Source organism: Bufo bufo, chromosome 7, assembly GCF_905171765.1.
Source record: "Bufo bufo chromosome 7, aBufBuf1.1, whole genome shotgun sequence".
In the NCBI taxonomy this organism is placed as follows: domain Eukaryota; kingdom Metazoa; phylum Chordata; class Amphibia; order Anura; family Bufonidae; genus Bufo; species Bufo bufo.
The window spans coordinates 87,649,109-87,671,263 of record NC_053395.1 but is presented as its reverse complement, the minus strand read 5'-3'; the positions used below and the strand labels follow the sequence as shown (position 1 = coordinate 87,671,263).

The 22,155-nt window shown below is 42.9% G+C and overlaps 1 protein-coding gene and 1 long non-coding RNA gene across 5 annotated transcripts in view; one reads left to right on the top strand and one right to left on the bottom strand.

Annotated features, from left to right (window-relative positions):
* MYO1B (myosin IB) overlaps window positions 1-22,155 on the bottom strand; it is a 325,313-nt gene that overhangs the window by 148,522 nt on the left and 154,636 nt on the right. For all 4 annotated transcript variants that reach the window (XM_040439420.1, XM_040439422.1, XM_040439424.1 and 1 more), the window contains exons 5-6: window positions 12,349-12,453; window positions 11,993-12,039 (exon numbers count right to left, since the gene is read on the bottom strand). In XM_040439420.1, coding sequence (XP_040295354.1) covers window positions 11,993-12,039; window positions 12,349-12,453 — 152 coding nt within the window. The remainder of the gene's footprint in view (window positions 1-11,992; window positions 12,040-12,348; window positions 12,454-22,155) is intronic.
* LOC121007481 lies at window positions 857-21,475 on the top strand. Its single transcript, XR_005780424.1, has 4 exons — window positions 857-971; window positions 9,407-9,410; window positions 20,295-20,303; window positions 21,463-21,475. It is a non-coding gene; the product is annotated as an uncharacterized LOC121007481 (long non-coding RNA).

The window sequence follows — 22,155 nt, the reverse complement described above, 5'->3', positions numbered from 1 at the left end:
TTGACAGTTTCTACTCCAGCAAATTTCAAGCCCCGCAGATTTTTTCCATGCATAAGCTTGAAATGGGCTGATACACTATGAGTCATCAGGCCTTTTTTGATGTTCCGTAGGTGTTCTTGTATCCTAACTTTCAGCTTCCTTACCGTCCTACCCACGTACTGGAGCCCACAAGGGCACTCCAGTACGTATATGATGCCCTCATTTTCCTCTTATACGGAACTCCGCTCCATTCTTTTTGGATACCATACAGTTAATATTCCTCTGCCGTTCTTTTGAATTCCGGTTCTTGCACCCTGCGCAAAATCCACACCAGGTGAATTTTCCTCCTTCCTTATTTAACTTTATATTCACTGGGGGGATGGCACTATGTACAAGCTTTGTTCTAATACTAGCCGCTTTCCTAAAAATAAAGGAGGGATTGTCAGGTATAGTTTTTCCTAATATTGGATCATTCTTTAGTATTCCCCAGTTCTTTTTCACCATTTTTTTGATGTTTATCAGAGGAAAATTCACCTGGTGTGGATTTTGCGCAGGGTGCAAGAACAGGAATTCAAAAGAACGGCAGAGGAATATTAACTGTATGGTATCCAAAAAGAATGGAGCGGAGTTCCGTATAGGAGGAAACTGCTCATGCGAAAATGAGGGCATCATATACGTACTGGAGTGCCCTTGTGGGCTCCAGTACGTGGGTAGGACGGTAAGGAAGCTGAAAGTTAGGATACAAGAACACCTACGGAACATCAAAAAAGGCCTGATGACTCAGTGTATCAGCCCATTTCAAGCTTATGCATGGAAAAAATCTGCGGGGCTTGAAATTTGCTGGAGTAGAAACTGTCAAGCCACACTGGCGAGGAGAGGATTCGCTGGCACAAATTAATAGAAAAGAGGTAGAGTGGATCTACCAGCTAGGGACCCTACAACCAGGTGGGCTGAACATAGAATTTGATTTGAAACCATGCATATTGTAAAGTGTCCCCACTGGTAGCGCTATTCTGGTTTTTCTTTACCTTGCCTCTTGAGGACCTTTGAGCGACGTCATGAAGGTCTGACCGTTCAATTGGGCGGTGGTACATCGTGATGTGGGCGTCGGAGGGAGGAGGCGAGGTCGAGAATACCTGAATGACGTTCCAAGAGTAGGTGGAGCCTAGGTGACGGCATTATGAACACTGTAGGTAAAATTTGAGGGATTTAAGATATCGGCTGTTAATGCTATGATGTGGGATAGCAATGTGTAGTAGTAGGCTGAAGAAATGTACCTATTGAACAGAATTGCGGTAACCCGAAAGGGTATATATGTGAATGAGTTTATAACAGCAAGAGAAACCTCTTTAATTTTATTTCAATTTTGTATGTATCAAAGATTACTGTCTGTAATTGTAATATGTATGATTTGTAACTGCTGTTTGAAAATCTGGGATATGATCCGGACTAATACCAGCTCAGGTAATGGGATAAGCTGGGCTATTTAAAGGGCCCCACTGCGGACATGCGCAGTTATCGCCCCTGAAGAAGCGAGGCAGCGAAACCCGGGTCGGGCAGGAACGTGACGATTTTATTGTGCTATATGCTTTTTGTCTACCGACTCTTGTGAGTAGAATAAAACCTTTTAAAAATAACTTGCAAAAGGGTGCTTCACTATTCTGCCAATCTTCTTTAACCCTGTAGAGGAGGAGGTCTGTGGAGGATCGGATCCTTTTGGGTGAAGAGGAGAGGGGCTGGTGCCCTGTGCTATCCACTGTTGATCGGGGGACATAGTCTCAAGCAGCGCGGTTCCAAAACCTTCATTATTTGTATAATCAGTGTGAATTACCTACCACACTACTCCGGGACCAGCAGCAGCGCAAGTAATTGTCCGTGTTGGGACACAGGACTGACTTTTCTTTTTGTATTCTAATGCAGAGAACAACTACATCTTTCTGTATCATTGGGACTCTGAGAAGCACATCTGTGGCCTAAGGGTCTGGCCACATGGTTAGGCTTCTTTATGCAGTTTTGAAAGCAAAAACCAAGAGTGAATTAAAAAAAAAAGTCATACTTTCTCCTAGTTCATGATTCACTCCTGATTTAAAGGGAACCTGTCATGTGGATATTTGATTATAATCTAACTAATTATATACAATCATTAACTACTAAAAAGTGCCTTAGATGTATTCACTTACTAGTGTGACAGATGGTTACCTCATAATATACACACACAAAGATGCCGCATGCTAATGAGCTGATTGGAGTCCAGCGTGATGTCATTGAGTCCAGCGTATATTTAATTCAGAGCTATAGCCACTCCCCTGCCCACCTGCTGCTGATTCCTATGGAAAATAACTGTCATTCAGCAGCAGGTGGGCGGGGAGAGTCAGGAGCTCATGAATATTCATGACTCCTCATTATCAGCTGGAGCTTTTCAATACAAGATGTTGGCAGATTGACTGGGTCAATTAAAGAAAGTGACCCAGCATTGTGCTAAGCGAATCAGTCACTTATTTATGTTGCCCTTAGTTAGGACACCATAAAACTGGTGACTAGAGATGAGCCAACTTCTGTTTTAAGTTCGGCGTCTAAAGTTCGGCTTCCGGTTAGCGGAGGATCTAGATATGGATTCCGAATTCCGTTGTGGTCCGTGGTAGCGGAATCAATAATGGCCATTATTGATTCCGCTACCACGGACCACAACGGAATTCGGAATCCATATCGGGATCCTCCGCTAACCGGAAGCCGAACTTTAGACGCTGAACTTAAAACAGAAGTTCGCTCATCTCTACTGGTGACAGGTTCCCTTTAAGCTTCCAAAACTGCATGCAGAGTGTGGTTGTAGCCCTATGGTTGCTGGCATGCACTCCTTATATACAAAATTGTGTTTGGATGTTCACAATATCACATTCACTCATTTATAAAGTTAATTTTTCAGCTCTTATCTCCGAGCCAAAATCCCCCCATTTCTTATACTTCATAAGGTAAAGAGCAAGTCAGGTCTCTGCCTAGCAACAGTGAGCAGGAATAAACCAGGCCAGGTGCCACACCAAGCCTCATGCATGGTTGAGGAGACCACTGGCCTACATACTGAGACCAGACCAACACCCTTCCAGCAGACTGAGTGTGAAATGCTTTAGAACCAGCCTGAACACTTTTTTGTGGTCAGAAAACTACAGGGTTGTTCTGGAAATGTTCCCCGGCATATGGGCTGTATTGTTGAGAAGTATGAATCCAACACTTCCTGCAGCTGAAAACGCTGTTCAGTGCAACAGAGTGCATGTATCCTAAATTGTCACACAGATCTCATGATGGTTTTCCAAAGATGTCAAATACATTGAAAATAGGAGGATTTGGCCTCATGCACACGACCGGTGTGTGAGCATCAGTCAGCAGGGTAACCATCATAGCGTTAGACTTTGCTGCATCAGAGAAGACAGGTTAAGACGCCCATTGTACCCCAGATTTGTGGATTTAGGGGCTACAACGTTTTAGTCAGGAAGGTGATGAACGTACAGCATCCTCGGACCCTGCTGCAGTGGAGGGATGACGGGTTGGTGCGATTTGGCTTGTGGCAATGTTGAAACCACACACGCTGTGCGAATTGCGAACATTGTGACAGATTGTGGTTACTACCCAGAGATCAAAGTACTGTAAGCAAGAGAAAAAGTAGTCAGAGGACCATTTCTGCAAATTACTTTCTTAGCTGATGCTTGGACATCTGGGTGAAATTTGCACTGTATACAGATAATTACTGTGCACCAAAGAGAAGTTGTAGTATATCCAGCAAAGTAAACTCTTGTTAAGTTTCATCTAAGCCAATGAATCATGCTAAGCCCACACAGGCATTTAAGATTAAGCCACTACCATCCTACAGAAGCCCTATCTACAGGGAGTGCCTTAAGAGTGGGCCCTCCTTCACCGCCACGACCCCAGTGAGCGATGACCTGAGGGAGTACACCATGACATATAAGGGCTACTACCTCTCCCAACCTCTGCTATGGCTACTCAGGGGCTTGAGGCAAACACAGTAGCATAATGGTCGCTTAGACAAATTCCACAATTTTTTTTTTTCTTGACAGGGTTACATCTTCCAGCAGCTAATTGGTGCAAATAATTTACCCATCTGAAATGAAGGCTAGCTCTAAAGTCCAATGAACTATACATACAATATGGCACTATGGTAAAGAATATTTCTGTTCAATGAAAACCTTAATTTTATATATTAACTCACTAAAAATGAAGTACTGGTATGTCAATTGCATTAACTCCTTAAGGACACAGCCTTATTTCACCTTAAGGACCAGGCCATTTTTTGCAAATCTGACCAGTGTCACTTTAAGTGCTGATAACTTTAAAGCGCTTTGACTTATCCAGGCCATTCTTAGAGTGCTTTTTCGTCACATATTGTACTTCATGACACTGGTAAAATGAAGTCCAAAAAATTAATTTTATTTATAAAAAAATACCAAAATTGACCAAAAATTTGTAAAAAATTGCTAATTTCCAAGTTTCAATTTCTCTTCTATAATACATAGTAATACCTACAAAAATAGTTATTACTTTACATTCCCCACATGTCTACTTCATGTTTGGATCATTTTGGGAATGATATTTTATATTTTGGGGATGTTACAAGGCTTAGAAGTTTGGAAGCAAATCTTGAAATTTTTCAGAAATTTTCAAAAACCCAATTTTTAGGGACCAGTTCAGGTCTGAAGTCACTTTGTGAGGCTTATATAATAGAAACCACCCAAAAATGACCCCATTCTAGAAACCGCACCCATCAAGCTATTCAAAACTGATTTTACAAACGTCGTTAACCCTTTAGGTGACGCACAAGAGTTAATGGCAAATGGAGATAACATTTCAGAATTTAGATTTTTTGGCAAATTGTCCATTTTAATCTATTTTTTCCAGTAACAAAGCATAGGTTAACAACCAATCAAGACTATCTTTATTGCCCTGACTCTGCAGTTTACGGCCACATATGGGGTGTTTCTGTAAACTACTGTACGGGCACACAGTAGGGCGTAGAGGGAAAGGTGCGCCATATGGTTTTTGGAAGGCAGATTTTGCTGGACTGGTTTATTTACACCATGTCCCATTTGAAGCCCCCCTGATGCACCCCTAGAGTAGAAACTCCATAAAAAGTGACCCCATCTAAGAAACTACACCCCTTAAAAGGTATTCAAAACTGATTTTACAAGCTTTGCTAACCCTTCAGGTGTTGCACAAGAGTTATTGTCAAATGGGGATTAAATTCAAGAATTTCATTTTTTTGCCAAATTTTCCATTTTAACCCATTTTTTCCACTAACAAAGCAAGGGTTAACAGCCAAACAAGACTATCTTTATTGCCCCGACTGCCATTTACAGAAACCCCCCACATGTGGACGTACACTACTGTACGGCCACACGGCGGGGCGTAGAGGGAAAGGAGCGCTGTGTGGTTTTTGGAGGGCTGATTTTTATGGACTGGTTTATTTACACAGTATCCTGTTTCAACCCCCCTGGAGTAGAAACTCCCTAAAAGTGACCCCATTTTGGAAGCTACGGGATAAGGTGGCGGTTTTGTTGGGACAATTTTTAGGGTACATATGATTTTTGGTTGCTCTATATTACATTTTTGTGAGGTAAGGTTACCAAAAATTGAAATTCTGAAATTTAATCTCCATTTGCCATTAACTGTTGAGGAACACCTAAAGGGTTAATAAAGTTTGTAAAATCTGTTTTGAATATCTTGAGGGGTGTAGTTTCTTATATTGGGTCACTTTTAGGAAGTTTCTACTCTAGGGGTGCATCAGGGGGGCTTCAAAAGGGACATGGTGTCAATAAAAAAGGCCATCAAAATCGGCCTTCCAGAAACCATGTCGGTCCTTTCCTTTTGCGCCCTGCCTTTTAGTGATACAGCAGTTTACGACCACAAATGTGGCGTTTCTGTAAACTGCAGTTTCAGGGTAATAAATATTAAGTTTTGTTTGGTTGTTAACCCTTGCTTTGTTACCGGAAAAAACGGATTGAAATGGAAAAGTGCCAAAATAGCTGTTTTTGCACCGTTTTTTTTTTTTCATGGGCCACTTTTTATAGAGGAGATTCTTACGGATGCGGCAATACCTAATAAGTCTACTTTTTCACAATTCTTTAAGTTTTAGACTATATTATCCTTTTTGATACAAAAAAAAATTTTTGTATCTCAAGTCTAAGTAATTTTTTTTTTTTCCTAGCCGATTATCTTATGTAGGGGCTAATTTTTTGCGGGCTGAGAGGACGGTTTTATTGGCACTATTTTGGGGGCTATATGACTTTTTGATCGCTTGCTATTAAAATTTCTGTTATGTAAGGTGACAAAAAAAAAGTTTTCTTGCACCGTTTTTTTTTTTTTTTTGGGGGGGGGGGGGTTAGGTCATGGGGTATTTTTATAGAGGAGATTATTACCGATGTGGCGATACCTAATTTGTATACTTTTTTTTTTATTATTTTAGTTTTTACAATTTCTTTTGGTGTCTCAAGTCTGAGAACCAGTTTTTTTATCCGATTGTCAGTGGCTAAATTGGGATATAAAATTTAGTACTCCATGGAAGTGTGGTACTCCCTCAAGCAACAGTCAATGCAGAGGCCCGGATGATCGGGGCACGTGTCACACTGAGTAGTGGTGTCTTTCCGTATCCCCCTCCTGTGACACACTCTGCACTTTTTTTGGGTTCGTCCCTTCTTTCCAGTATGGGGGACCACACCTGGAAAGTGTTGGCCAGGGACAATCCGGGCGCCTCCAGTTCCCGAGGTACTCCGGCCTGCTCTTTCCCGGTCCGAAAAGATCAGGGCCTTGAGGACTGCCTCATAGAACTGAAGGAATGTCCCTGTGTTGCCAGCGCTCCGGGACAGCACAAAAGAGTTGTACAAGGCAACCTGCACCAAGTAGACCACAAGTTTTTTGTACCATGCCCGGGTTTTGCGCATGGCGGTATATGGCTTGAGGACTTGATCAGAGAGATCAACTCCTCCCATATACCGATTGTAGTTGACAATACAATCGGGCTTGAGGACCGTTGCCGCGGTACCTCGCACAGGGACAGCGGTGATGCCGTTACCATGAATTGTGGACAGTACAAGGACATCCCTCTTGTCCTTATATCTGACCAGCAACAGGTTTCCAGTGGTAGGGGCAAGGGTCTCACCCCTGGGGATAGGTACCTGGAGGGGGTGGGCAGGGAGGCCGCGTTGATTTTTCTGCACAGTCCCACAAGCGGACGTGGATCTGGCGGCGAGGGACTGGAACAAGGGGATACTAGTATAAAAGTTATCCACGTAAAGGTGGTAACCCTTATCTAGCAGTGGGTACATAAGGTCCCACACAAGTTTCCGGCTAACACCCAGAGTGGGGGGACATTCTGGGGGTTTAATACGGGAATCTCGCCCCTCGTATACACGAAACTTGTAAGTGTACCCCGAGATACTCTCACAAAGTTTGTACAGCTTCACACCATACCTCGTCCGCTTTGAGGGAACATACTGGCGGAAAATAAGTCTCCCCTTGAACGAGAGACTCATCAACCGCGACCTCCCTTCCAGGTACATAGGACTGCACAAATTTGGCCCCAAAGTGATCGATGATCGGCCGTATCTTATACAGACGGTCATAGGCAGGATTACCTTGGGGGGGGAACATGCTGAATTATCTGAATAATGCAGGCATTTCCAGATGGCCTCAAACCGGGTACGTGTCATGGCCGTACTGTAAAGTGGGGTCTGGTAGAGGACGTCCCCACTCCAGTAATGCCTGACACTAGGTTTCTTGACTAGGCCCATGTGCAGCACGAGGCCCCAAAATGTCCTCATCTCGTCTGCACTGACCGGGGTCCAGCCACCGGGCCTAGCCAAAAAGGAGCCCGGGTGTTGAGCAACGAACTGTTGGGCATACAAGTTCGTCTGCTACATTATTAGATTTACCAGTTCTCACTGAAAAAAAGACTAAAAAAAGTCATATTCAGTGAAGCCCACTGTGGAAATCTGGATTCCTGATTGGCCTACAAACTCAGGAATCACGGGCTCAAATCGCTCTGGGGTACACCAGACAAGTTCACCGGCAGGGGGCTCCGGTGGATTTAACTGTACGAACTAGTACGAGCCCCATAGCTGCTCGTACTAGGGTGGGCCACAGGGTCCCTAGCATGGCGGTCCCCTTGCTCCGCCTAGCGGCGTCTCCGCCACCTTGGGGGCTCATCATCATTGCTAGATGAGGACGCGGATGACAACAGGAAAGTGGGGTCATCCTCGTCCTCACTAGGACTCTCGGACTAAGAGGCAAGCTGGGCGTATGCCTCCTCGGCCGAGAACATCTGGCGGGCCATACTGGAGAGTGTGTGTGTGCGTGTGTGTAAATCTTTATTCAGTGTGCGTGTGTGTGGGGGCACGGGTGTTCATGTACTTATCCCTAAAACTAACAAAAAAAAAAAAAAAAAAAAAGACTAAACTAAAAAAAAAAAAAAAAAGGGGGGAAAATGTGAAAAAATTAAAAACATTTTTTTTTTAAAAACTCTGATCAACCGTCCGAAGTTGATCTGCGGTGGGGTGTGCGATGGTGAGGGGGGCAGGGGGGCAAGCGGCAGCACCCCTGGGGGGTCTAGGGTCACACAGCTGTGCTGTGGACCCCAGACACCCTACTTAGGGTGATGCAATAAAACTTTTTTTGCACACTAACTTTCCCTTTATTATCCCTGCCTAGCCCAACCTTTCCCTAATTACCTGCTGATCAGATGGGGGGTGCTGGGGCACAGATGGGGTGATGCTGGCTCAGATCCACACATGCAGGCAGCGCTCCTTTCTCCTCGGGCTCCGGACACAAAAGGAGGAGGAGAGGAGCGCTGCTATGATTTGAATCTTCCGCCGGCCCGCCCACCTACCAATCAGAGGCGATCCTGAGAGGTGATGTCACCATCACCACTCAGGATCTAAGGATGGTGATTGATGGGGTAAAAACACACCACCGATCAGCATCCTGTTACGGGTTATCGGAAACGCAGCAAACCGCAGGTCTGAATTGACCAGCGGTTTGCTGCGATCTCCTACACAGACATTTTCCCCAGGTGCCTGCTCAATGATTTGAGCAGGCACCGGGTTCCGATCACCGCCCGCCGCGTGGCGGTGATCGAAAATACACAGGGCGTACAGGTACGCCCTGTGTCCTTAAGTACCAGGACATAAGGGCTTACCTGTACGCCCTGTGTCCGTTAGAGGTTAAGGGAATGTAAGGATGGGGCTCACAGCAGACACCCGGCCACAATGACTGGGATCGGAGATCGGATTCTGGTCATTTAACCCCTCAGACGCCATGGTCAATAATGATTCTGGCATTTAAGCGGTTAGAGGGAGAGCCCCTGCAGTGAAATTGTGGGGCTCCAATCAGTTGTCATGACAGCCTGGGGCCTTGTCCAGGCTGCCAGACCTGTCATAATGAGCTGCCTGCAAAGCCATGTCTGAGGCAAGGCCTGATAAGCAGTCTGTAAAAAAAAAAAAAAAAAAAGGGGGGAGGTGTGGCCAGGGTGCTAATGTTGGCATGATGGCCCTGCATTAACACTAGTGTTGACTCAATCGAAGAATCCGAAGAGGAATTCGATACGAAGTTTAGGAAAATTTTATTCGTCACAAGGTAACTAATCAGTTTTTCCTAAAATGACGGCTGCATGTGTTACAAAGTGAAAGTAAGAAGCCCAGGAAGGCGATATGACCCATTATACTGCACAGCCAGCCAATCCGCTGTTAGCCATGTTATGTCATAGTCCTATAAAAGCCTCATCCCGTGCGGGCTGTCGCGGTTAAATATTTTGCCCTGTTCAATTTTGCAGTGGAGAGAAATTTATCATAGCGAATTGCTTCTGTTAGGCTACTTTCACACTTTCGGCAGAGGAATCCGGCAGGCAGTTCCGTCGCCGGAACTGCCTGCCGGATCCAGCAAAACGTATGCCAACTGATTGCATTTTAAGACTGATCAGGATCCTGATCAGTCTTACAAATGCACTAATACATTCCTATGGAAAAAAATGCCGGATCAGGCATTCAGGCAAGTCTTCAGGTTTTTTTTTGCCAGAGATAAAACCGTAGCATGCTGCGATTTTCTCTCTGTCCTGATCAGTCAAAAAGACTGAACTGAAGACATCCTGAACGGAACTCTATGCCGGAAAAGAAAAACGCAAGTGTGAAAGTACCCTTAGCTATTGCGTTACATAGCGTATGTATACTTGCAGCTGCAATATATCGCCATGTGCGTCACCGTTCTACTGCACCAACATTCAGAGCTATTTAGCTATTCAGAGTCATTTAATGATGCAGTTAAATATTTTGCCTTGTACAAGTGTGCAGTGGAGCCAAATTAATCATCGCCAATACGATCTGTTAGCGATAAAATTATTCTGGCTCTGTATTTCAATCCCCAATCTCTATGACGAACAGCATTGGCATTACCCGCACCTGTGGGCGAAGGGTAGACACATGTCGATCCCTTCAGTGTAGCGCGCTCCATCAACTCGACTCAAATTGATTGTAGCTAATACGTTTTTAACGTAAAAATTTGTCTGCGTTGTTATTGCAAAAGTTTATGGTCAGAAATTCAATGGTAGTACCAGACAAAATCACTCCACCAACTGGACCCAAATTCATCATTCCTAGCCAACACGTTCCATTAGTGAAAATTTTATTCTGCATTACTCTGACAGCCACAATTTAAAAAATCTACGTCACTGTGAGGTGCAATGACATTTTAACCCATGTGTATCCCTCCATAAGATACTGGATACATCAATACTATGAACCTAATGGTATTTTGCTTTCAAATGTATTAGGGTTAAATAAATTAAACTAGGCAGATGGATTATTGCCATAAGGGACAGGAGCCAGAAAACCATCTACCATATAATATGGTGACCAAAAGGAGGCTGTTGCTGGTATGGGGTAATGGCATCTGAAGGGTTAAAGGTCCACGACCATCAATACCGCAGGTCGCAGACATTAGTGGCGGGTGTCTGCTCTTTTAAACAGAAGATATTTGGCGGTCATGGCGTCTGCAGCACGTGCCAGCAGGCGCCATTTTTAAATGTCCAGGCGCCAACGTAAATACACTGTCAGCGGTCAGGAAAGTGTTCACTTCCGAGCCTTTACACTGAGAGGCGTGGGTATACCAGATTTATAGAGATTAGTGACAAATTAATTCATAACTAATCAAATTTCTAATAACATTTTTCAAAACTTCACTTATATCTAATAGGCATCGCAGTGTCCAAAAATAGTATGATTCAAAATATGGAATGAAAGGGATCTGTTTATATAATACCGTTTTGGGCACTGGCTTCATAACATAAAGCGATCTTTGCTGTCAAAAGAATTAAAGTTTTTACCCAACAAGAATATTAGCCCAGATGGCACAAGTGTGAGAAATAACTGCTCCCCCATGAATTACTGCCCAATGTCATCATGTTTATCTGGAATGTTGTATGATCCCTGGACAGGTTCAGGTCCTTTTACATGGACTGGTAATGTAGAAACACCTATTCCTGATAATTGGTCTGTGTAAAAAGTGGCGGCGATCACCTGATCAACGAGCAAACTTGTTCAGAGTCATTTTGTATCTGCTTTAAAAATCTTCCTCTGAAACATAACGGACCCAATTATAGTCTATGCGGTCCTTAGGATCCGTTCGGCTCAGTTATGTGCCGGATCCGTCCTTTGTTCTCCTGCTCCTAAACTGAGCAGGAGAACGGAAAGGCTGAACGGTGATGTGAACTCAGCCTAAGGGTATAGTTCAGATGTTCAGGTTTTTTGAAGACCAGACCAGGAGTATATTCAGAAGGCAGGAGAGGTACAATCTTTCCTTTATACTTTCTCTGCCTTTATGATCCACTTATATTTTTGGCTTCAAAAACTGCATCAAAAAACTTCTGTAAAGTGGCTGTAACCTGACATCTGGAATGGGGCTAATTGTTCACAGTAATGTATAAGTAAAAAAATGAATGTGCAAGCATGCAACAGATACTTACAAATCTGGAAGAGTTGTCATTCCTCACAGTTTTTGCATTTCCAAATGCTGGTAATGAAAAATAAAATGGTGAAAAAGAGTGAAAGAGCACTTTTCCATTTGTTTAGTAAAGATATGTGTTTAGTCTTGAACCACGGACAACCATCAATATATAAATTCTACAATCAATATATATATACACACACACACACACACTTTACTAGAGATAATGTAACATTTGTCATCTAAACTGGCTAGTAAGTGCACTTTTTACTTTACAGTACAGGCTCAGTGTACCCAAGCTTCACACATGCACATGTCATATGGATTAACATTTAGAAGACTATTTCATGTGTAAAATGGAAAAGTAGTCCTTACCTTCCAGGACTGGATTTGACTGCAAGAGTTGTTCCTTCACTTGGTTAACTTCAGCTCCCTTACCACATACAGCTGCTACATAAGACATAACCAGCTTGCTTGCCTCTGAAACACACAATATGCAGACACATCTGTAAATATCTATTGAATACTATTTCTCCAAAAATGTATCAATCCTTTACATTTTATGCAGTTTTCTTTATTTATATACATAGTTCCCAATATTTTAAAATCTGCACATTTGGACCAGTTAGAATTTAGGTCTGCTCTGAAATGTGACCTCACCCAATGAAGGGGTTTGCCCGTTCATCGGGTGATCGCTGGCACATTCGCACAAACAAGTGTTTCTACAAACGATCATTGCCAATTACTGCCCTGATCCTTGGCTTGTGTAAAATGGTTTATAGACTACCATTATTAGCTGCTCCTCCACTGCAGGGATGAAAACACTAACTATGAACCTGAATGTAAAGAAAACTGCATACATTAGTTACAAAAAGAAAGATCCCATGTAACAAAGTCACATCCTAATATTTTCATATAAATATATATATTTTATACAAGATATATGTCTGAATTAAGTAAACACAACAACATACAAAGTCCATAGAAGTGTACTGGTTGAGAACCAAATTACAGCTGTATGACCATGGCAGGAACAAGAGCATGTGGGGAGACAGACTGAGTACCCACAGCGACCTACTACAGTGACATAGGCACTCTGTTTACCGTTGTATGGCCCCCTCTAGAGGGAAAAACCCTGCGTGAAATTGGATGCATATGGCGGTATAATAAAGCCCCAGAAACTTTATTATTGCTATTTTGGACACACGTGGAAAAGGTAATTTGCATGAGGTATAAGGCTCCAGGTGCCATAACATAGCAGCAATGCATTTGAAAATTACAGTGGAAAAAAAATTATAGGCACAAATAACTGTATTCCAACAAACAGCAAAGGGTTAAAAAAAAATCTCCGTATCTCACCTATCCAAGGATGCTAAACCATCATGAACATCATGTGTGATTACAATAAGAATGCTCACCTTTGGGGCAACTTGTCTTGTCTATTTTGGCTTTTAAAACAAACCAAACAACCAACATGCAAACACTATGTCAGTCCAGGGACGGCACTGCCGCAGCCGGACACTTCCTCTGCCAGTCAGGGGAATGTCAGCTCCGGTAAGCAGGGGACCAGGAGAGCAGGGCAGGCCAGACAGGTGCTGGTAGTGGGAGACTCAATTATTAGGGGAACAGATAGGGAAATCTGTCACAAAGACCGTGATCGCCGAACAGTGTGCTGTCTTCCTGGCGCTAGAGTTCGACATATCGCGGATCGGGTTGACAGATTACTGGGAGGGGCTGGAGAAGATCCAGCGGTCATGGTCCATATCGGAACCAATGACAAAGTTAGGGGTAGGTGGAGAGTCCTTAAAAATGATTTCAGGGATTTAGGGCAAAAGCTTAGGGCAAGGACCTCAAAGGTAGTATTTTCCGAAATACTACCGGTACCACGGGCCACACAAGAAAGGCAGCGGGAGATTAGGGAAATTAACAAGTGGCTCAAGAACTGGTGTAGGATGGAGGGGTTTGGGTTCCTGGAGAACTGGGCCGACTTCGCTGTCGGCTACAGCCTCTATCGTAGGGACGGGCTGCACCTCAATGGGGAAGGAGCAGCTGTGTTGGGGAAGAAGATGGCTAGAAGGTTGGAGGAGTGTTTAAACTAGGGACTGGGGGGGAGGGTAATTACACTATAGAAGGGGAAGATAGTGCAGATAGAGACCGGGGGCAAGGTAGTGGGACTGGGGGAGAAATGGAAGGAGGGACAAGAACAGTTCAGAAGGAAAGGTGTAGGGTAAAAAATATACATAAACCTCTCATATGTATGTATACTAATGCCAGAAGTCTGACTAATAAAACTGGTGAACTGAAATTAGTGATGTGTGAGGAGGACTATGACATAGTGGGAATAACTGAGACATGGCTGGATGATAGCTATGACTGGGCAGTTAATGTACAAGGTTACAGTCTGTTCAGAAAGGATCGTCAAAACCGGAGAGGTGGAGGGGTCTGCCTTTATGTAAAATCTTGTCTAAAGCCCACACTCCGTGAAGATATAAGTGAGGGACATGAACATGTGGAGTCACTGTGGGTAGAGATACATGGAGCTAAAAATAACAATAAATTACTAATAGGAGTCTACTATAAACCACCTAATATACCAGAGTCCACAGAAAATCTACTACTAAACGAGATAGACAAGGCGGCAAATCATAATGAGGTCGTTATTATGGGGGATTTCAACTACCCAGATATAGACTGGGAAACTGAAACTTGTATATCTCATAAAGGAAACAGGTTCTTGGCAATAACCAAAGACCATTATCTCTCCCAACTGGTTCAGGACCCGACTAGAGGGACGGCCATACTGGACTTAATATTAACCAATAGACCTGACAGAACAACAGACGTGCAGGTTGGGGGACACCTGGGAAATAGTGACCATAAAGTAATAACCTTCCAATTATCATTCAAAAGAGCGTTTCTACAGGGAGAAACAAAAATACCAAACTTCAAAAAAGCTAAATTTAGCCAACTAAGAGAGGCCATAGGCCTAACTAACTGGGACAAAGTCCTCAAAAATAAAAATACAGCCAAAAAATGGGATATCTTTAAAAACATCCTAAAATCTCATTGTGAGAGGTACATACCGTATGGGAATAAAAGGTTAAGGAACAAAAAGAAACCAATGTGGATAAACAGAACTGTAAAGAAAGCAATAAATGACAAAAAGAAAGCATATAAAACCCTAAAACAGGAGGGTAGCACGGAAGCACTGAAAAACTATAAGGAAAAAAACAGAACATGTAAAAAACAAATAAAAGCGGCCAAACTAGAGACCGAGAGATTAATTGCCAAACAGAGTAAAACTAACCCTAAAATGTTCTTCAATTATATAAATGTTAAAAAGTATAAATCTGAAGGTGTCGGCCCTTTAAAGAGTAATGAGGGGGGAGTCGCAGAGAGCGACGAGGAGAAAGCAAAGCTGTTAAATATTTTTTTCTCCAATGTATTCACTGAGGAAAATAAACTGTCAGATGAAATGCTGAATGCTGAAATAAATTCGCCATTAAAAGTGTCCTGTCTGACCCAGGAAGAAGTACAACAGCGACTTAAAAAGATCAAAATAGACAAATCGCCAGGACCGGATGGCATACACCCCCGTATCCTAAGGGAATTAAGTAATGTCATAGCCAGACCCTTATTTCTGATATTTGCGGACTCTGTACTGACAGGGAATGTCCCACAGGATTGGCGCATGGCAAATGTGGTGCCAATATTCAAAAAGGGTCCAAAAACAGAGCCTGGAAACTATAGGCCGGTAAGTTTAACATCTGTTGTGGGTAAACTGTTTGAAGGTTTTCTGAGAGATGCTATGTTAGAGCATCTTATGGGAAATAAGCAAATAACGCCATATCAGCATGGCTTCGTGAGGGATCGGTCATGTCAAACTAATTTAATCAGTTTCTATGAGGAGGTAAGTACTAGACTTGACAGCGGCGAATCAATGGATGTCGTGTATCTGGACTTCTCCAAAGCATTTGACACTGTACCTCATAAAAGGTTAGTATATAAAATGAGAATGCTCGGACTCGGAGAAAACGTCTGTAAGTGGGTAAGTAACTGGCTCAATGATAGAAAACAGAGGGTGGTTATTAACGGTACATACTCAGATTGGGTCACTGTCACTAGTGGAGTACCTCAGGGGTCAGTATTGGGCCCTATTCTCTTCAATATATTTATTAATGATCTTGTAGAAGGCTTGCATAGTAAAATATCAATTTTCGCAGATGACACTAAACTGTGTAAAGTAATTAACACTGAAGAGGACAGTATACTACTACAGAGGGATCTGGATAGATTGGAGGCTTGGGCAGATAAGTGGCAGATGAGGTTTAACACTGAGAAATGTAAAGTTATGCACATGGGAAGGAATAATGCAAGTCACCCGTACATACTAAATGGTAAAACACTCGGTAACACTGACATGGAAAAGGATCTAGGAATTTTAATAAACAGCAAACTAAGCTGCAAAAAACAGTGTCAGGCAGCTGCTGCCAAGGCCAATAAGATAATGGGTTGCATCAAAAGGGGCATAGATGCCCGTGATGAGAACATATTCCTACTACTTTACAAATCACTGGTCAGACCACACATGGAGTACTGTGTACAGTTCTGGGCTCCTGTAAACAAGGCAGACATAGCAGAGCTGGAGAGGGTCCAGAGGAGGGCAACTAAAGTAATAACTGGAATGGGGCAACTACAGTACCCTGAAAGATTATCAAAATTAGGGTTATTCACGTTAGAAAAAAGACGACTGAGGGGAGATCTAATTACTATGTATAAATATATCAGGGGGCAGTACAGAGATCTATCCCATCATCTATTTATCCCCAGGACTGTGACTGTGACGAGGGGACATCCTCTGCGTTTGGAGGAAAGAAGGTTTGTACACAAACATAGAAAAGGGTTCTTTACGGTAAGAGCAGTGAGACTATGGAACTCTCTGCCTGAGGAGGTGGTGATGGTGAGTACAATAAAGGAATTCAAGAGGGGCCTGGATGTATTTCTGGAGTGTAATAATATTACAGGCTATAGCTACTAGAGAGGGGTCGTTGATCCAGGGAGTTATTCTGATTGCCTGATTGGAGTCGGGAAGGAATTTTTTATTCCCCTAAAGTGAGGAAAATTGGCTTCTACCTCACAGGGTTTTTTTTTGCCTTCCTCTGGATCAACTTGTAGGATGACAGGCCGAACTGGATGGACAAATGTCTTTTTTCGGCCTTATGTACTATGTTACTATGTTACTATGTTACTACACTGTCTAAACCAATGAATAAGCCCTGCAAGAGAAGGGCTATCAGGGCAGGTGCCAGGGGCCCCAGGCTTATGCATACTCACCAACATTGTAGGTCATAAATTTGGGAAATGTAAGCCCTATCCCAGGAATGCCAGCAAGCATACTCAGGATCACGCATGGGCAGGGCTGACATAAGCCCCACCTATTTTCTGCCTGGGACTTCCCAAATTTTCTGGGAAGGTCTCTGAAAATAAGGGACAATCCCTGCAAATTCAGAACTGTTGGCAACTAAACTTATGGCGCCATTATAGCCTTGCTAAAAATGTTCTAAGGCTTTTAAAACCAGTGGTGAGGGGGGCACAAGGGGCACATAGTGATTCAAGTACTACAAAGGTCCACATTCAAAAGCCAACAGAAGCCATCCTTGTTTCCTAGACAATACCTAAATTAACTCCCTAGCAATAAGCCATAGGAGACTATGCTGGAGGGGCACACTTTCGTCAAGATCAATATGGTCACTTACTGTATGTTCTAGTGCATATTGCCCACACACAATCGGCTCTTCTGCTCCCTGTATTCCTACAGGGAACATAACCGCCAGGTACCACAGTAACCAATCAAATATCTTTCATTTTAACTAAACCGAGGGGAGTGAAAGCTAACATACAAATGGATGCATCACAGCTCAGTAGTTTACACATGATGGTCCAGGTCTACTGGCCGAAGACTTCATGGAACATGCTCTGTTCCCAAAGGGTTTTTCCGGGAGGGAAATGTTAATGACTTAGCCTCAAGATACAGTAGGTCATCAGTATCTGATCAGTTAGGGTTTGGACACCCAGCACCCCCACCGATCAGCTGTTTGAAGAGCAGAAGCTGAAGTCTATAAACAGTTGATAAAGTGATCACTTCACATGACTAGAAATGTCTCATTCCGAGTACAGTATATATATTGTGCAAAATGCCCTGGTATAAATGCTATACATAAAGGGCTGTTACACAAGCAACTATAGTATGTTTTGTTAAGAAGCAACTGCAGACTAAATAAAACCTTGCCTGACCTGATTACTTTTGGTAATGATCTAGAGAATTGAAAAAAAAAAAAAAAAAAGTGTAGTTACTAAAGTAAGCATTAAAAAAAAAATACCATTCCCGGAATTATGACATGCTATTCACATTATATACAAATACTACAGCGATATTACCAGATCCATAGGATTAGATAATCAGAAGGGAAGGCATACAAATTTTTCAGTCATTATATGTATAATATCTTACATTTAGGGCTCATGCACACGACCATAGCCAGTTTTGTGGTCCGCAAACTGCAGATCCACAAAACACGGATACCAGCCGTGTGTTACGCATTTTGTGGAACAGAACCTCCAGCCCCTAATAGAACAGTGCTATCCTTATCAATAATGCGGACAATAATAGGACATTCTATATTTTTGGGGGTGGCATGGAACGGACATACGCATACTGACAGCACACTGTGTGCTGTCCGCACCCATGTGACCCCATTGAAGTGAATGGATCCGCATCAGACCCACAAAAATGCAGATCAGATGTGGACCAAAAAAATGCCTGCATGAGCCCTTATGGCTTATTTTCTGGGAGCATTTAGCTATAAAGTACACTATATGGCTAAAAGTATGTGCACACCCCTCCCATTATTTATTACTGGTACTACAGCATACAGGAGTAAAAATTTATTAATCAAGCAGTTATGCCATCTCCATAGACGTTGGTAGTAGTATGGGTCTTACAGAAGAACTCGGGGACATTTATTAAACATTTGATGACACTATTGTGGTATAAAAAATACCGCTAATTATGTTGCACAGCAGAATTGTGCCACAATTTGCGCCATTCCCTCCCTGGCTGTGACTGGATCGCGGCACAGCCAGGTATACGGAGACGCCCATTGAGAAACCCTGGCGTCTCCTTCTCCCTGTACCGATTGCTCGGTATTAGCATACTGAGCGTGAAAACCTCAGGATGGCGCAGCGGGGCATAGGAGTTACAAAAAAAAAAAAAAGGGTGTCAGTATCATCAGGGGGCGGGGGGGGGGGGCATCCACAGGAAATGGAAAGCCTTCTCAGAGGAGTGGGGACTATTATAGCTACATAAACATGAGGGGCCGAGTCACTCTATACTAAAATAGACATGTTTTGGAATGACCCATCCAACAATTTTATATGGGATTACTGGTCAGGCGACAGCATATGTAAAAAGTAAAGATCATTAAAGGGGTTTTCCCCCTTGCTGTGCTATATTGTTTGCATAGATCCCATGCATTGCTATAGGAGTGTATGGGAGCTAATGCAGCCCTTTTAAGGCTTTGTAAGCAGAAAATCCAATTAAGGCCTCCTGCACACGACCGTATGGCTTTTTCAGTATTTTGCAGTCCGTTTTTCACGGATCCATTGTTCCGTTTCAGTTTGTTTCGTTTTTCCGTATGGCATATACAGTATACAGTAATTACATAGATAAAATTGGGCTGGGCATAACATTTTCAATAGATGGTTCCGCAAAAAACGGAACGGAAACGGATGCATTTCTGTATGTGTTCCGTTTTTTCCGGACCCATTGACTTAAATGGAGCCACGGAACGTGATTTGCAGGCAATAATAGGACATGTTCTATCTTTAAATGGAACGGAAAAACGGAAAAGGAATGCATACGGAGTACATTCCGTTTTTCTTGCGGAACCATTGAAATGAATGGTTCTGTATACGGAACGCAAAAAATGGCCAGTAAACGGGGGGGGGGGGGGGGGGGGGATGGTTGTGCGCCGGGGGCCTAAAAGATACTGGGAGATGCTTGTTTACAGTCAGACACTGGAAATGGATGGCATGGCCGAGCTGGACAAATCTAGAAAATGCAGATTCAATGAATTTTCGGTCACGTCCTCAAAAGTAGCCATAAAGTTTTTAGATTGCAAAGAGTAATCTATGCTGTATACATTACTAGGTTTAGACTACTTTCACACTGGCGTTTTGGCTGTTTGTGAGATCTGTTCAGGGCTTTCACAAGCGGTCCAAAAAAGTTTGCATTCTGAATGGAAAAGGATTGCAGCTTGCAGCGTTTTGGTGTCTGACGAAACTGAGGCAAACAGATCCGTTCTGACGCACAATGTAAGTCAATGGGGACGGATCCGTTTTCTATGACACAATCTGTCACAATGGTGTTCAAGACTGATCCGTCTTGGCCATGGTAAAGATAATACAATCGGATGCGTTCTGAACGGATCCATGATGGATCCACACCAAAACGCGAGTGTGAATGTAGTACCCATAGATGAATTATACCCTCATAACCAGCATGACAATACAGCAAATCTCTACTGAAAGAAGCATTTTTTATTTGTATTTATTTTTTTACAGTTTTCAAATCACTTAACATTTTTAAATTCCTCTCACATGCATTTGTAATTCCTCTAAAAGGGATAGTGCAGGATTTTGGCCAGGAATATCTGATCGGCCCAGGCTAATCAGCAGTTTTTTTGTAGTTCTGGTGTTATGTTTACTTTGTGCATTTGTTAAAAGAAAGCATTACATAAATAAGTTTGGAGGGGTGGGGGAATTGAACATGGCCTCGAGATGTAATTTATGTGTTATGGTTTGCTTTTTATTATATTCTCGGTTATAAATTTTTAATAATGCTTGCAGAGCATGTTGTGCTTATAAATGCAGTGACAAAGCAGATCACCGCTAAAAGGTTAATTGTTTGCTAAAAGTACCCATCTCTGTATGCATTCCAAATAGCTGTTTATGGACATGGCACAGTTAGTCTTGGTTAGTTGCCATGGAGACAGGCTGGTCTATCTTAGTTAGAGAGTCCAGGCACCATCTACATGGCAACATGCGACTTCTTGTTGCAGAAAAGTCACATAACTTTTTAGGTCATGATAGTCAAATTGCCATCTTATATTAGGGACACTACAGACTTGCTCCTGAAGATCCAAAACATCACTGTAGAGGATCATGTCTTAATAGTTTCAATTGATGTGGAGGCACTCTACAGTAGTATACCGCATGAATGGGGTCACAAAGCAGTTCAACACTTTCTGGAATCCAAGGGAGTTCAATTCCGGGCACATAACCAATTTGTTGCTTCTCTTTTGGAATATATTCTCCTGCACAACTACTTTCTCTTTGAGTCCAAATTCTACCACCAGCTCAGGGGCACAGCTATGGGGAACCCTTGTGTCCCTTTGTATGCCAACTTGCTCCTGGGCTGGTGGAGGATAGAATGGTATTTGGGGAGGTTGACGATATGACCCCCATATCCTGTTTTGTGGGATTTTTATCGACGGCATCCTTATACTATGGGATAGGTCGCTGGACTCCTTTAAAGGATTCGTGGAACATCTCAATGTTAAGCACATGGGCCTGAAATTTACCTGGGAGGCAAATAAGACTCAAATTCCCTTCTTGGATATCATCATCTCAAAGAAAGAAGGTGTACTTCACACCGAAATCAATTGAAAACCAACGGCTACTAACAGTCTGCTTCATTGGGAGAGTCACCATCCACCCTCACTTACAAAAGGAATTCCGAAAGGGCAATATACGAGGGTCAGGAGAAATTGCTCCGATACAAAATCTGTATTTTTGAAATAATCCTGGGATCTCAGGGATAGATTCCTCCAGAGGAGGTAACCAAGAGATGTCCTGAGTGGGGCCTTTAAATATTCTTCCTCCTTAAGTTGTGACGAACTGTTACGACCATGGGAACGAGAGAGGTAAAAAAATAAATAAAATCCGGATGATAGGGACTTTTGATAATGGGAATGAAAGTCTTGGAGATCCTGAGTATACACTGGGATATTCTCCTAACAGATCCCAATTTATTAGATGTCCTCACACCACGGCCCTCAGTCACCTTTAGGAGCGGTAGATCAATAAGATTGTTTAGTACATGGCATGTATGAAAAACCAAAA